The sequence below is a fragment of the Schistocerca serialis genome, chromosome 1, assembly GCF_023864345.2.
Source record: "Schistocerca serialis cubense isolate TAMUIC-IGC-003099 chromosome 1, iqSchSeri2.2, whole genome shotgun sequence".
Lineage (NCBI taxonomy): Eukaryota > Metazoa > Arthropoda > Insecta > Orthoptera > Acrididae > Schistocerca > Schistocerca serialis.
Genome location: NC_064638.1, coordinates 1,278,435,376 through 1,278,450,381, shown reverse-complemented (window position 1 = coordinate 1,278,450,381; position 15,006 = coordinate 1,278,435,376). Strand labels below are relative to the sequence as shown.

Here is a 15,006-nt window from a genome sequence, read left to right as displayed (position 1 = left end):
AAGTGTAGCACAAATAGGCTGCGTGTTAGAACAATTAATGGCAATGTTTGTTTAATTTATTTGAAAAACTGTGTCACACATACCGTATTATTCTGCAAGAACTGTGAACTGTGTGATTAGGTTTTAACTGCTTGTGGTGTCACCGCCGGACACCACACTTGCTAGGTGGTAGCCTTTAAATCGGCCGCGGTCTATTAGTATATGTCGGAACCGTGTGTCGCCACTATCAGTGATTGCAGACAGAGCGCCGCCACACGGCAGGTGTAGAGAGACTTCCTAGCACTCGCCCCAGTTGTACAACCGACTTCGCTAGCGATGGTTCACTGACAAAATACGCTCTCAGTTGCCGAGACGATAGTTAGCATAGCCTTCAGCTACGTCATTTGCTACGACCTAGCAAGGCACCATTATCAGTTGCTATTAATATTGTGAATCATGTAACGGCAAGACCGACGTTCACCATTAATGGATTAAAGTTAAGTATTCCACCAGCTACGTCCATTATTTCTAAGTTCTAATTTCCTTGTCCTGTTCCAGACCTCACACCTGCGTGAGCTAAAACGCGTGCCTTTCGGCTTCATCTAGTATTCCTGGGTTGGCTCTCCTGCCAATACACAACATTTGGCGACGAGGCCAATCCGCGTTCGTATCAATATTGCCCTGATTTACTTGTGTAATGGCTTCGCCACAATCTCCAGATGTACTGTCCGAATTTTATCGCTTACAGAATCAGGAGACGCAGGCCTTACTGGATGCCCTTGGACAGCTCGTCCAGGGTCACCGTGCAATGCAAAACAATGCGGCAGCCGACGCTCCACCGCTACCGCAGCCACAACACGCTGTTGCACCAACTTTTCGACTTTTTGATACTGCACTGGAAAGCTGGACGGAGTGGTCACGCCAATTTGGATTCCATCTCGCCGCCTACAGAATTCAAGGTAATGAGCGGCAGCCTTTTCTCCTTTCCTCCTTCGGGGTACAAACGTACCGAGTGATAGTCAAATTATTTCCCCAACGTGACGTAGCAACTCTGTCCTACGACGAAATTTTGTCTGCATTAGATGCATATTTCAAAGAACCAGTCAATGTAGTTGCGAAAAGGTATACCTTCTTTCGTACAAAACGTACGGCAGGTCAAACTAATCGGGAGTGGGTTGCAACTTTGCAAGGCCTTACTAGGGATTGTGCTTTTGAGTGTCAATGTGGACTCCCTTATTCAGATACTATGGTACGTGATGCAATTGCAAAGAATGTTTCTGATGTTCGTATAAGGGAACCTAGTCAATCCCTCCCTTCAACAAGTGATAAACATATTGTATCGGCAGGACACACTTGACTTTGCTGAGGAATCATTTGAAAATTCGCCACCCGTGTGTCAGGTTAACCGGCCCACCGGGCAAGCTGCACGGAACAGTAAACAGTCCTCGCGCCCGGCCGCGCAGATGCCGCCAGGCTCTCAGCCACGTGTGCCACGCAGGCAAGCAAATGCAGTGCTAAAATCATGCCCGCGGTGTGCTACTAGACATACGCGTGAGAATTGCCCATCACGCCAAGCTATTTGCTTTTTCTGTAATAAAAAAGGACATGTTCAGAGTGTTTGCCAGAAAAAGCTCAGATCGGACATTCACAACCATTCCAGGCCCTTTTCTTCGTGCCGAATTCGAACCAAGGATACTCAAGCTCGTGAAACTGCACCCATGGAAATTCATGTAGTTCATTCCACTCCGCTCAGTGCCACTCTCTTTAACAGTGACTGTGTTCGTCCCACAAACAGTGTGCGTCGACATCATCGGAAATCCCGTCAAGTCGCAAGTGATTCTGTACCAGTGTCAGTTCACGTTGCACGAGACAGTCGCTCTTGTCGTCAGCAGGACAATAAACTTTTTGTAGATTTGGACATTAACGGCAAAGTGATACCATTCCAGCTCGATACCGGGGCTGCAGTTTCACTGATCAATCACGACATGTACAAACAGCTGGGCACACCTCCATTGCGTGCCGCAAATGTTAAGTTAAGTAGTTATTCCGGTCAAGAAATCCCTGTGTTAGGACAGTGCAGCCTTCTTGCAACATAGAAGGGACAAACAAACCTTGTGACATTTTACGTCCTTCGCTCTTCTTCTGCAGTGAACTTGTTTGGTTTCGATTTATTTCAGTTGTTTAACTTGTCTATAGTAAATCAGGTCCTATCAGTGAACCAGACTGTGCCTTCAGACAGTGTTTCTCGTCTATGTGAAGAATTTGCAGACATTTTTGCACCGGGCCTTGGTTGCGCTAAGAACTATAAAGCACGTTTGGAACTGAAAGTAAATGCGCAACCGAAATTTTTCAGAGCGCATTGCGTGATGAAGTCGCAAAAACATTACACGATTTGGAATCACAAGGTGTGATTGAACGTGTGCAGGCTTCTCTCTGGGCATCACCCTTAGTAATTTTGCCAAAACCTTCCGGAAAATTGAGACTTCGTATGGACTTCAAGGCAACAGTGAATCCACAACTAGTGATTGCAACTTTTCCTTTACCCCGCCCGGAAGATCTTTTTGACAAACTGTGCCCGGGTAAATATTTTTCGAAGTTGGACCTAGCAGATGCGTACTTGCAAATACTGGTGGACGAAGAATCCCAGCGCGTTTTGGTGGTTAACATGCATCTTGGTTTGTATCGATTCAAACGACTGCCATTCAGGTGTGCATCCACCCCTGAATTGTTTCAGCAATATCTACAAACTGTTTGTGCGTTGGTCCCTACTGCAGCAAACTACCTGGACGATATTGTGATCTCCGGAAAGACGGAAGAAGAACATTTAGCCAATCTCAGAACATTAATTCAGGTCTTGCAACAAAATGGTCTTCGTTTGCGGAAGGACAAATGTGTGTTTTTTGCTTGTGACTTGCCCTACCTGGGACATGTAATCAATGCCCAAGGCATACATCCCAGTCCCGAGCACTTCCGTGCCATACAAGACTTGCCTTCGCCGCAGAATTTGAAGTATCTACAGGGTGTGCTGGGAAAAATCAACTTTCACCATAAATATGTGTGCCATGCCTCTTCCATTTCAGCTCCGCTTCATCGCTTTCGCCGTAAAGGTGTTCCGTTCGTCTGGACGACGGAATGCGAACGCACCTTTCGCCAGTTGAAATCGGCGTTGCTTTCCAATACTTGCCTTATGCCATAAGATCCCCAGAAACCCCTTTTGTTGATGGTGGATGCATCAGATTTCGGGATCAGTGCTGTGCTTGCGCACAAAGATGGATCGCACGATCGCCCTATTGCCTTTGCGTCCAAATTGCTCTCGTCTGCGCAAAGAAATTATTCACAGATCGAGAAAGAAGTATTAGCTCTCGTATTTGGTGTTACAAAGTTTCATGATTTCTTGTATGGTCGTCACTTTACCATCATCACTGACCACAAACCTTTGACATCGCTTTTTCATCCGAACAAGCCTGTGCCTCCACGTACAGCGCAGAAATTCATTCACTGGTCTATTTTCCTCTCGCATTACCGCTACGATATCTTGTATCGGTCCACTGCTATGCATGGAAACGCCGACGCGTTATCCAGTTTGCCTGTTGCTGAGGATAGGGCATTCGATTCCTCCGAACTTGCTTGCACGTTCATTGATGCGGAAACCGATGACGTGGTCCAATCGTTTCCGACTGATTTTCATCGTGTAGCTACAGCCACAGCTGCCAACCCTGTCCTTGCTACCGTTCTGCGTTTTGTTGCTACACAGTGGCCCTTGTCAAAGTCACGGATCAGGGATCTATTGGTTCGCCGATTTTTTGCTCACAGGGAGATGGTGGTGGTTTTTGGGGGAAGGAAACCAGACAGCGAGGTCATCGGTTTCATCGGATTAGGGAAGGACGGGGAAGGAAGTCGGCCGTGCCCTTTGAAAGGAACCACCCCGGCATTTGCCTGGAGCGATTTAGGGAAATCACGGAAAACCTAAATCAGGATGGCCAGACAGGGGATTGAACCGTCGTCCTCCCGAATGCGAGTCCAGTGTCTAACCACTGCGCCACCTCGCTCAGTGCTCACAGGGAGAGACTTTTTGTTCGACGTGGTGTTTTGCTGCTGCGTTCTGATAATGATCAGCAGACGAGAGCAATTTGGACGCAAAGGCAATAGGGCGATCGTGCGATCCATCTTTGTGCGCAAGCACAGCACTGATCCCGAAATCTGATGCATCCACCATCAACAAAAGGGGTTTCTGGGGATCTTATGGCATAAGGCAAGTATTGGAAAGCAACGCCGATTTCAACTGGCGAAAGGTGCGTTCGCATTCCGTCGTCCAGACGAACGGAACACCTTTACGGCGAAAGCGATGAAGCGGAGCTGAAATGGAAGAGGCATGGCACACATATTTATGGTGAAAGTTGATTTTTCCCAGCACACCCTGTAGATACTTCAAATTCTGCGGCGAAGGCAAGTCTTGTATGGCACGTGGTCCCATGTCCGTTACAGTCCTCTGTCTTACAGCTTCTCCACCAAGGATATTGGGGTATAGTGAGAACGAAACAACTTGCTCGTCAGCACTTTACTTGGTTCGGAATCGATGCCGCAATTACGAATATGTGCTCTTCTTGCATGGTGTGTGCCGAACAACAAAGAGCCCCACCGCGGAAATTCTTTGCATGGCCAAAAGCCACTTCCCCCTGGCAACGATTACACATCGATTTTGCTGGTCCATTCTGGAATGCTCGATGGTTGGTTGTGGTCGATTCATTCAGTAATTTTCCTTTTGTTGTCCGGATGTCTTCCACGACTTCATCTGCCACCATCCAAGCGTTATCTGCTATTTTTGCATTGAAGGTCTTCCACAGACTATTGTTTCCGACATTGGCCCACAATTCATGTCCGCAGAATTTCAGTCATTCTGCAAGGCCAATGGTATTCAACATCTGACGTCCGCGCCATTTTCGCCACAGTCCAACGGTGCCGCAGAACGATTGGTCAGGACTTTCAAGTCACAGATGTTGAAGTTAAAAGAGTCGCATTCTCTTTTTGTCCTCGTATCACTCTCAGCCCCGAGATGGTAGCTCGCCGGCTGAGTTCCTTCACGGTCGTCATCATCGAACCTTGATGTCTTTGCTACATCCGCCGCATCAGGTTCCTGTGCAGCTTCAGACACTTGCTTTTGCTCCAGGCGACGTTATCTACTATCGTCACTACCGAGGTTCACGGCTTTGGCTCGAAGGGCGCATTCTTCGCTGCCTCGGACGCGCTATGTTTCTGGTTTTGGGGGCCTCTGGTGAGGTGCGCCGGCATCTCAACCAGCTGCGCCTCTGTCATCGCATGGGATCTGCCGCTCGCCGTCTGCTTTCGGCGACGGTGCCGTCCAGTCAGCGTCCTGGGGACCCATCTACTGGCTCGCCTCAGCCCCAGGTGTTACTGACGCTGCCTTCCATTTTGCCCCATGGCGACGCGCCGCCGCCGCCTGTTCTCCCGCCGGCGACGCCCGCAGTGGACACGTCGCTGCAACCGCCAGGCGCCTCCCTGGGTCACGCGCCGCCGATCGCTTCCCGTGACCAGTTGTCCTCCGACATGGAACTCTTGCCCGCTCCGGACCATATGTCGTCTTCGCCCGTCGGGTGCCCCGGCCCGATGGAGGTCAACCCTTCGGCCCCTCCTGTCTCTCTGCGGGCGCATACACCGCATGTTGGCGTGCAACCTGGAGCAGGTTTTCAGGCATTTCCTAGCTCCCCGCGGACCGAATGGCAGGGTGCGGGTGGCACAGCCTCGCCTGTTGTCAAGCTCCCCACCTCGTCGCATACATCAACATGGGGTCCTCCCCACGGCGGGCGGATGCCTTATGCCACAACCGTTCGCCGATTTGCGGGGGAGGAATGTGGTGTCACCGCCAGACACCACACTAGGTGGTAGCCTTTAAATCGGCCGCGGTCCGTTAGTATACGTCGGAACCGCATGTCGCCACTATCAGTGATTGCAGACCGAGCGCCGCCACACGGCAGGTCTAGAGAGACTTCCTAGCACTCGCTCCAGTTGTACAACCGACTTCGCTAGCGATGGTTCACTGACAAAATACGCTCTCAGTTGCCGAGACGATAGTTAGCATAGCCTTCAGCTACGTCATTTGCTACGATCTAGCAAGGCGCCATTATCAGTTGCTATTAATATTGTGAATCATGTAACGGCAAGACCGACGTTCACCATTAATGGATTAAAGTTAAGTATTCCACCAGCTACGTCCATTTTTTCTAAGTTCTAATTTCCTTGTCCTGTTCCAGACCTCACGCCAGCCTGCGTGAGCTAAAATGCATGCCTTTCAGTTTCCTCTAGTATTCCTGGGTTGGCTCTCTTGCCAATCCACAACACTGCTCATAGCTGTTCCAACAGTAAACCATTGTAGCAGTTAGCTGATTTTGTCTGCAAACTATTAATGAGGCTGATCAACATTTAACAATAGTGAACAGGCCATATAATTGCGCAATATTGGGGGTTTGTGAACAGTGAAAGTAAAGAAATGTGAAACGCAACTGTGCGATTGCAGCTACATTAAATACAGTAGTCAGTGTTGAACTCAACGCCCCAATTTTCAGCCAGTATAAAAGTACTGTACGTCAAACCCAAGGACTATCAACAAAGAAATACAGCAGGTGAATGTCACACTGTGGTGCACAAAATTGAGTACATGTCTGTACAAAATTTTTAAGAGTTTGTAGAGGTAAAATCACATTGCCTAGACTTTCTGTATAGTTCATTTTAGGCCATACATTATTATTTATGAAATGTAACCAGTCTATCTAATATCCAAATTGTATTTAAAGTTGGGAGCAGAAAGATATCTCTTTTCATTCTTGCAATATTGGTTGTTATATACATGGAAGGGTCACTCGCGGCGCATCCGCATCCTTTCCTGTGCATCGGGAATAAAATGGTCATAAAAATCGTCATATCTCATAAACGTTTCAAGATATCGAGACGACATTCTTTGGGAATGACTGCACGCAGAAAGGACCATTTTATCGTATGATTAACACTCGATACATTTTTGTCAAACATGTGAGCAGGGCAAAAACAAGACTCCCTACAAATTACACAGTGAGATTTTGTCAGAATTTTCATAGTAAAAAAAAAAGAGAGAGAAACAGGCAAATAGCGTACCGAAGTGACCAGCATGAGGTCTAGTTTTGCTTGAAAATATTTAATTGCCTCAAAGTAATCAGGATAATTGAGTAAAACATAATCACCGAGCAGAGGAAAAATCGAAATATTCCACAATAAACTGCTGCAAGCTATGTAAATGAAGTGTGAAAACGTTCATCTGTTCAAGGCCTAGCTATTTTGCATATAAAAAGATACATTGGTGCAATATTTAAATGTGAAAAAGGCTTCCTTCGAATCAAGTACTAAAGTTAGAATTGTTGAGAAAAGAAGATGTTAGCATGGCAAATGGGGTGCCAATAAGAATCCAACTGAGAAACATCAAATGTTTCTCTAGCACTCTTTATTTCATAGTTCAGACAAATAATTTCACGAAATGTTTGACTTTGTTCTCAAAACTCGTGTATGCTTTACTTAGGCAGACTTGGCCTTAATATTTATTGCTGATGAATTACATTCGCAACAATCGAGTATCAGTAAAATTTCATGGTTACTGATTGTATTTTATTACGAATTTAATGTGTGTGATATACTGAGATAGGTATATACACACTTGTAGATCAAGTAATTTGACAAGAACTTACAAATATAGAATTAGATTTTCACTCTGCAGCGGAGTGTGCGCTTAATCCGCCAGGAAGTTTCACTTACAAATATACTTGGCGATGCAGTGTAATCAGTGTACATAAAACTTAGTATACAGAATTGCAGCTGAGTCAGTTAAAATTTAAGAAACAGCCGAGAACTGAACCCATGTCCGTTGATCAACCACCCTTGTCAATCGAGTACGCTACTTTACACCACAGATAACTCCAAGACACCACCTGCATTCTTTGTATTTAAAGTTGTTAGTCATTCTTCCGCATTAAAAGTTCTTGATCATGTAAAAAACATTCATCTTCAATTTACTGATGAGAAAGTTGAACGCTACTCTGCTCATTCACGTGTATTTGAAGAATTTGTCTGGTGACCTTCATAGTTGATGATAAAAATTATGAAATTCTCAATGAAGATTCCTCCCTTTGGAAATTTCATGCACAGCATTCCTTTTTGCTTTAATTACCTTTGTAAAGCTAATTTTGTTCATTTACTCTTGAGCTACAGTATTCTACAGTTTAGGGTGCCGTTTTGTTGAAATAGCTAGTTGGCTCCACGTAGCCATCTTGTAGCGGGTGATTGTCGCTCACATGGAGGACACCCAAACTTTTCACCCAATGCGGCTGCTTTTTGCTGGAGTGTTGCGTATCCAGGCATCCCTCGCTGTCAGTCACTTCTGATGCTTACGTAGGACACAGCCTAAAAGACTTCAGTTTGACTCTGGAAAAAGTTTTTGACTGTGGAAAAAGTTTTCCACAGCTGCAACTGCCTTGTCACCACTGGTGGAATGCTATCCACACAATGTTCCTTCAGTTTTCGGAAGAGTGAGAAATACTGTGTGTTATTTCCGGCAAATAATATGGATGAGGTAAGATTTCATCTCTTGAGCACTGTGAGCAGGCACATTGTTATGCAGGAGTCACATGTGTTTCACAATCTCTCCTCAGCCTAATAGTTGGTTAACATCATTTCCCACCCATCACAAAAGAGAGAGAGACAGTATAACCTTCCCAGAGAAGGACTTCATCTTTGTCTTCCTTTGTGGAGAAAAATCTGTGTGTTTCCATTTTTCGCTTCTTTTTTTCATTATGGACTCTAAGGGTGAACCCAACATTGATTCACAGTGATTGTTGTTGTCAGTCATGAGACTGGTTTGATGCAGCTCTCCATGCTACTCTATCCTGTGCAAAGTTCTTCATCTCCCAGTACCCACTGCAACCTACATCCTTCTGAATCTGCTTAGTGTATTCATCTCTTGGCCTCCCTCTACAATTTTTACTCTCCACGCTGCCCTCCAATACTAAATTGGTGATCCCTTGATGCCTCAGAACATGTCCTACCAACCAATCCCTTCTTCTGGTCAAGTTGTGCCACAAACTTCTCTTCTCCCCAATCCTATTCAATACTTCCTCATTAGTTATGTGATCTACCCATCTAATCTTCAGCATTCTTCTGTAGCACCACATTTCGAAAGCTTCTATTCTCTTCTTGTTCAAACTATTTATCGTCCATGTTTCACTTCCATACATGGCTACACTCCATACAAATACTTTCAGAAAAGACTTCCTGACACTTAAATCTATACCCGATGTTAACAAATTTCTGTTCTTCAGAAACGCTTTCCTTGCCATTGCCAGTCTACATTTTATATCCTCTCTACTTCGACCATCATCAATTATTTTGGCCCCAAAATAGCAAAACTCCTTTACTACTTTAAGTGTCTCATTTCCTAATCTAATTCCCTCAGCATCACCCGACTTAACTCGACTACAATCCATTATCCTCGTTTTGCTTTTGTTGATGTTCATCTTATATCCTCCCTTCAAGACACCATCCATTCCGTTCAACTGCTCTTCCAAGTCCTTTGCTGTCTCTGACAGAATTACAATGTCATCGGCGAACCTCAAAGTTTTTATTTCTTCTCCCTGGATTTTAATACCTACTCCAAATTTTTCTTTTGTTTCCTTTACTGCCTGCTCAATATACAGATTGAATAACATCAGGGAGAGGCTACAACCCTGTCTTACTCCCTTCCCAACCACTGCTTCCTTTTCATGCCCCTCGACTTTTATAACTGCTATCTGGTTCCTGTACAAATTTTAAATAGCCTTTTGCTCCCTGTATTTTACCCCTGCCACCCTCAGAATTTGAAAGAGAGTATTCCAATCAACATTGTCAAAAGCTTTCTCTAAGTCTACAAATGCTAGAAACGTAGGTTTGCCTTTCCTTAATCTTTCTTCTAAGATAAGTCATAAGGTCAGTATTGCCTCATGTGTTCCAGTATTTCTACGAAATCCAAACTGATCTTCCCCGAGGTCGGCTTCTACTAGTTTTTCCATTCGTCTGTAAAGAATTCGTGTTAGTATTTTGCAGCTGTGGTTTATTAAACTGATTGTTCGGTAATTTTCATATCTGTCAACACCTGCTTTCTTTGGGATTGGAATTATTATATTCTTCTTGAAGTCTGAGGGTATTTCGCCTGTTTCATACATCTTGCTCACCAGATGGTAGAGTTTTGTCAGGACTGGCTCTCCCAAGGCCGTCAGTAGTTCCAATGGAATGTTGTCTACTCCGGGGGCCTTGTTTCGACTCAGGTCTTTCAGTGCTCTGTCGAACTCTTCACACAGTATCGTATCTCCCACTTCATCTTCATCTACATCCTCTTCCATTTCCATAATATTGTCCTCAAGTACATCGCCCTTGTATAGATCCTCTATATACTCCTTCCACCTTTCTGCTTTCCCTTCTTTGCTTAGAACTGGGTTTCCATCTGAGCTCTTGATGTTCATACAAGTGGTTCTCTTATCTCCAAAGGTCTCTTTAAGTTTCCTGTAGGCAGTATCTATCTTACCCCCTAGTGAGATAAGCCTCTACATCCTCACATTTGTCCTCTAGCCATCCCTGCTTAGCCATTTTGCACTTCCTGTCGATCTCATTTTTGAGACGTTTGTATTCCTTTTTGCCTGCTTCATTTACTGCATTTTTATATTTTCTCCTTTCATCAATTACATTCAATATTTCTTCTGTTACCCAAGGATTTCTACTAGCCCTCGTCTTTTTACCTACTTGATCCTCTGCTGCATTCACTACTTCATCCCTCAAAGCTACCCATTCTTCTTCTACTGTATTTATTTCCCCAATTCCTGTCAATTGCTCCCTTATGCTCTCCCTGAATCTCTGTACAACCTCTGGTTCTTTCAGTTTATCCAGGTCCCATCTCCTTAAATTCCCACCTTTTTGCAGTTTCTTCAGTTTTAATCTACAGGTCATAACCAATAGATTGTTGTCAGAGTCCACATATGCCCCTGGAAATGTCTTACAATTTAAAACCTGGTTCCTAAATCTCTGTCTTACCATTATATAATCTATCTGATAGCTTTTAGTATCTCCAGGATTCTTCCATGTATACAACCTTCTTTTATGATTCTTGAACCAAGTGTTAGCTATGATTAAGTTGTGCTCTGTGCAAAATTCTACCACGAGGCTTCCTTTCATTTCTTAGCCCCAATCCATATCCACCTACTACGTTTCCTTCTCTCCCTTTTCCTACACCCGAATTCCAGTCACCCATGACTATTAAATTTTCATCTCCCTTCACTACCTGAATAATTTCTTTTATTTCATCAGACATTTCTTCAAATTCTTCGTCATCTGCAGAGCTTGTTGGCATATAAACTTGTACTACTGTAGTAGGTGTGGGTTTCGTATCTATCTTGGCCACAATAATGCGTTCACTATGCTGTTTGTAGTTGCTTACCCGCATTCCTATTTTCCTATTCATTATTAAACCTACTCCTACATTACCCCTATTTGATTTTGTGTTTATAACCCTGTAGTCACCTGACCAGAAGTCTTGTTCCTCCTGCCACCGAACTTCTCTAATTCCCACTATATCTAACTTTAACCTATCCATTTCCCTTTTTAAATTCTCTAACCTACCTGCCCGATTCAGGGATCTGACATTCCACACTCCGATCCGTAGAACGCCAGTTTTCTTTCTCCTGATAACAACCTCCTCTTGAGTGGTCCCCGCCCGGAGATCCGAATGGGGGACTATTTTACCTCCGGAATATTTTACCCAAGAGGACGCCATCATCATTTAATCATACAGTAAAGCTGCATGCCCTCGGGAAAAATTACAGCCGTAGTTTCCCCTTGCTTTCAGCCGTTCGCAGTACCAGCACAGCAAGGCCGTTTTGGTTAATGTTACAAGGCCAGATCAGTCAATCATCCAGACTGTTGCCCCTGCAACTACTGAAAAGGTTGCTGCCCCTCTTCAGGAACCACACGTTTGTCTGGCCTCTCAACAGATACCCCTCCGTTGTGGTTGCACCTACGGTACGGCTATCTGTATCGCTGAGGCACGCAAGCCTCCCCACCAACGGCAAGGTCCATGGTTCATGGGGGATCACAGTGATTAGACGGCAGCAAAACTCTCATCCAACACTCATACAAGGGGAGGAGAGAGTGACATCTGCAGTGAAAATGTTGAAGATGGACAAGGCCAAGGAAGGATGGCCCTGTCCATCTTCAACATTTTCACTGCAGATGTCACACTCTCCTCCCCTTGAATGAGTGTTAAAATATGAGGAACCCATCAAGCCAATGTTTTTGTCATTGTCATTCATATAGTATCACATGCACTGATGCTTAGCTAATGCGAATCTAATAATTATTTGGGTTATAACGCACCTACCAAACAGTATTGCAACTTACACTTTGCAAGACCCTTGGTTAGTTTATCAGAGATGATATGCTACTCCGTGGTGGTCCTTTCAAATCTTTGAGACCACAATGAAACAATCTTCTGAAACTCTCCCAATGTCTACAGTGTTTGCTCATTATCATCGTACCTAATCACAATAAATTTCGTTCCCCTGCATTCCTTGACAACACAAATGCAAATCACAAAGTATTCCGTGCACAGCCACAGTGCTCACCACAGTTTTGCTTCTTTCCACTACAGCAACACCGCCAAGTGATGCAACTTGGAAAGAAACACATTAACAACAGAAAAACAAGCTGCACTTTCAATACTTGCACTAAATAGCTGAACCACCTTGAAGCAAACAAAACTACACCCCTTCATCAATTTCCAAGTCAGTTTCAAGTAGTACTGTGTGGCATTGGCACACCTTAGCTCACATTCAATGTGGACCTCTTGCATAATGAATGGTCCTATGTGACTGTCAAAGGTGCAGGTTAATCCCATACAGAAGGAGAGAGAAATAGAAGAAATGTGCACAATTATATACCAATATCTTAAATGCTGGTCTGCTATGCGATCCTTGAGCACACCCTCAGCACAAATACAATTAGTTCCCTAGAGAGAGAAGATCTTTCCACAATTCCAAAAGGATTTAGAAACTAGTCCACACTTTTCACATATGATATCCTACAAATGGTGAGTGCAGACCAATGGCAAGATTCTGTATCTCTAGATTTCCAGAAAGTGTTCAATGGGGTACCACGCTACAGAATATTAACAAAGGTCTGAGCACACAGAATAGGTTCTCAAATATACGAGTGGCTCGAAAACTTTTATACCGAGAGAACTAAGGACACTAGTAGCTGAATGTAACTTCGGAAGTGCCACATCGAAGTGTCACAGGAGTACTCCTGTCCTCCATGTACATCTGCCAGAAAACGTAGGCAGCTACCTGAAACTACTCGCCCGCAAAGCTGTTGTGCACAGAAAACTGATGTCACTGGGTGGGTGTAGGAGGATTAGGGATGACTTGGACAGAATTTCTTTTTGGTTCAATGAATAGCAAGACTGCTTCAAAGGTGAATGAATGTAAGTTAAATTGGATGAGTAGGAGATATATTTCTTTGCTGCCTTAATACAATGTTAATGGTATGTTACTCCACTCAGTCTCATGTGTCAGCTATTTAGCTATCAAGTTACAAAACAGCATGAAATGTAGTGAGAACATAAGGTTAGTCGTAGAGAAGGCATATGCTGGGACTAAAACAGTTTACTCTTAGTTTTGTGAATGTGCAGCACATCTATAAAAGACACCATGTTCAGGAAGCATGTGTGATTCACTCCTCAATACTGCTCGAGTATTTGAAACCCCCATTTGATCGGATTTTGGGTCGACATTGAAGCAATTCAAAGGCACGTTGCTAGATGTGTTAGCAGTCAATTTTAACAGTATGAGTATGTGGAAATGGAGCAATATGAGAGTTTTATGAAAATGGTTTGCCCAAAATTTAATGAGAATCCTAGGAGCGAAGAGCAAGAGCTTTTCATGACCTGGTATTGAGAAAGTTTGGAGAATCAGCAGTTGTGACAGCCTGTAGAAGGGCTCTACTGTCTCCAAACTTGAGTAAGGAAAAAATAAGGGAAACTGGAGCTCATACCGATACCGTCCCTCATTCAATTTGCGAGTGGAACGAGAGAGAGAATGACTGGCAAAGCACCCTCCAACATCCATTGTAAATTATGTAGATGCTCATTATATTCCATATCTTACATTCTTGGTTATTTCCGAAAGTAATCACCAAATTGCATTCAAACTGCATTCTTTCTTCCCTGTTTTGAGATGCTCTGTTCACTTATTACAATTATGACTTCTAGTATCATCAAGAATACTTTTATTTTCCTTGGTCCCACCTTGTACTGTGGTGATTTCTTACAGCAGATCGTCAATATGGATGGTAAGTGAGAAAATGAATAGTCCAACCATATGGATTCATATATTTGACTGTGGATCGTAAAAGGATGCTCCTTACCTGCAACACCTGGTGTTGGGCTGCCCACAGCAGTATTACCAGTATCAGAGGTGGAAGCCTGACAAGCAAAAGAAAAGAAGTAAATTACAAAATAATCTTTTTTATTTGAAGATCTCTGACCTGACGAATATATTCATCAAGGCTTTATTAATACTTAATTAGAGTACTGAACTATTCTAAATCATTAAACATTACAAATATATCAACATGTGAAACATCTATTGCATCTAGGTACAAACACACATGTTAAAATGTTACAAAACTCATTTGTTGTTTTCTTTTAGATTTTGTTGTTCTGCAGTACACTCATTAGTGCCCATGTCTCAATAATTAAAAACACACAGCAAGTTAATTAAGTAACAAAATAATGATTCTAGGCCGCACCTCCAAATCGAAACAAAGTTGGTCCATTGTAATATGAGACACAATTTAGGTCGAATGAATGACGATACAGCTACAGTAGTTTGGTTCGAGTCGTAAGCTTAGCAGTTAAGCTTTACCGGGTAGCCATTGCTATGTGTCAGGCGCTCCGTCCGTATTTATACG

General features: G+C 43.8%; 1 protein-coding gene across 1 annotated transcript in view; it reads right to left on the bottom strand.

Annotated features, from left to right (window-relative positions):
* The window catches only part of LOC126419578 (transformation/transcription domain-associated protein), a 435,226-nt gene that overhangs the window by 85,991 nt on the left and 334,229 nt on the right, over positions 1-15,006 (bottom strand). The window contains exon 57 of the mRNA XM_050086768.1: positions 14,461-14,518. Coding sequence (XP_049942725.1) covers positions 14,461-14,518 — 58 coding nt within the window. The remainder of the gene's footprint in view (positions 1-14,460; positions 14,519-15,006) is intronic.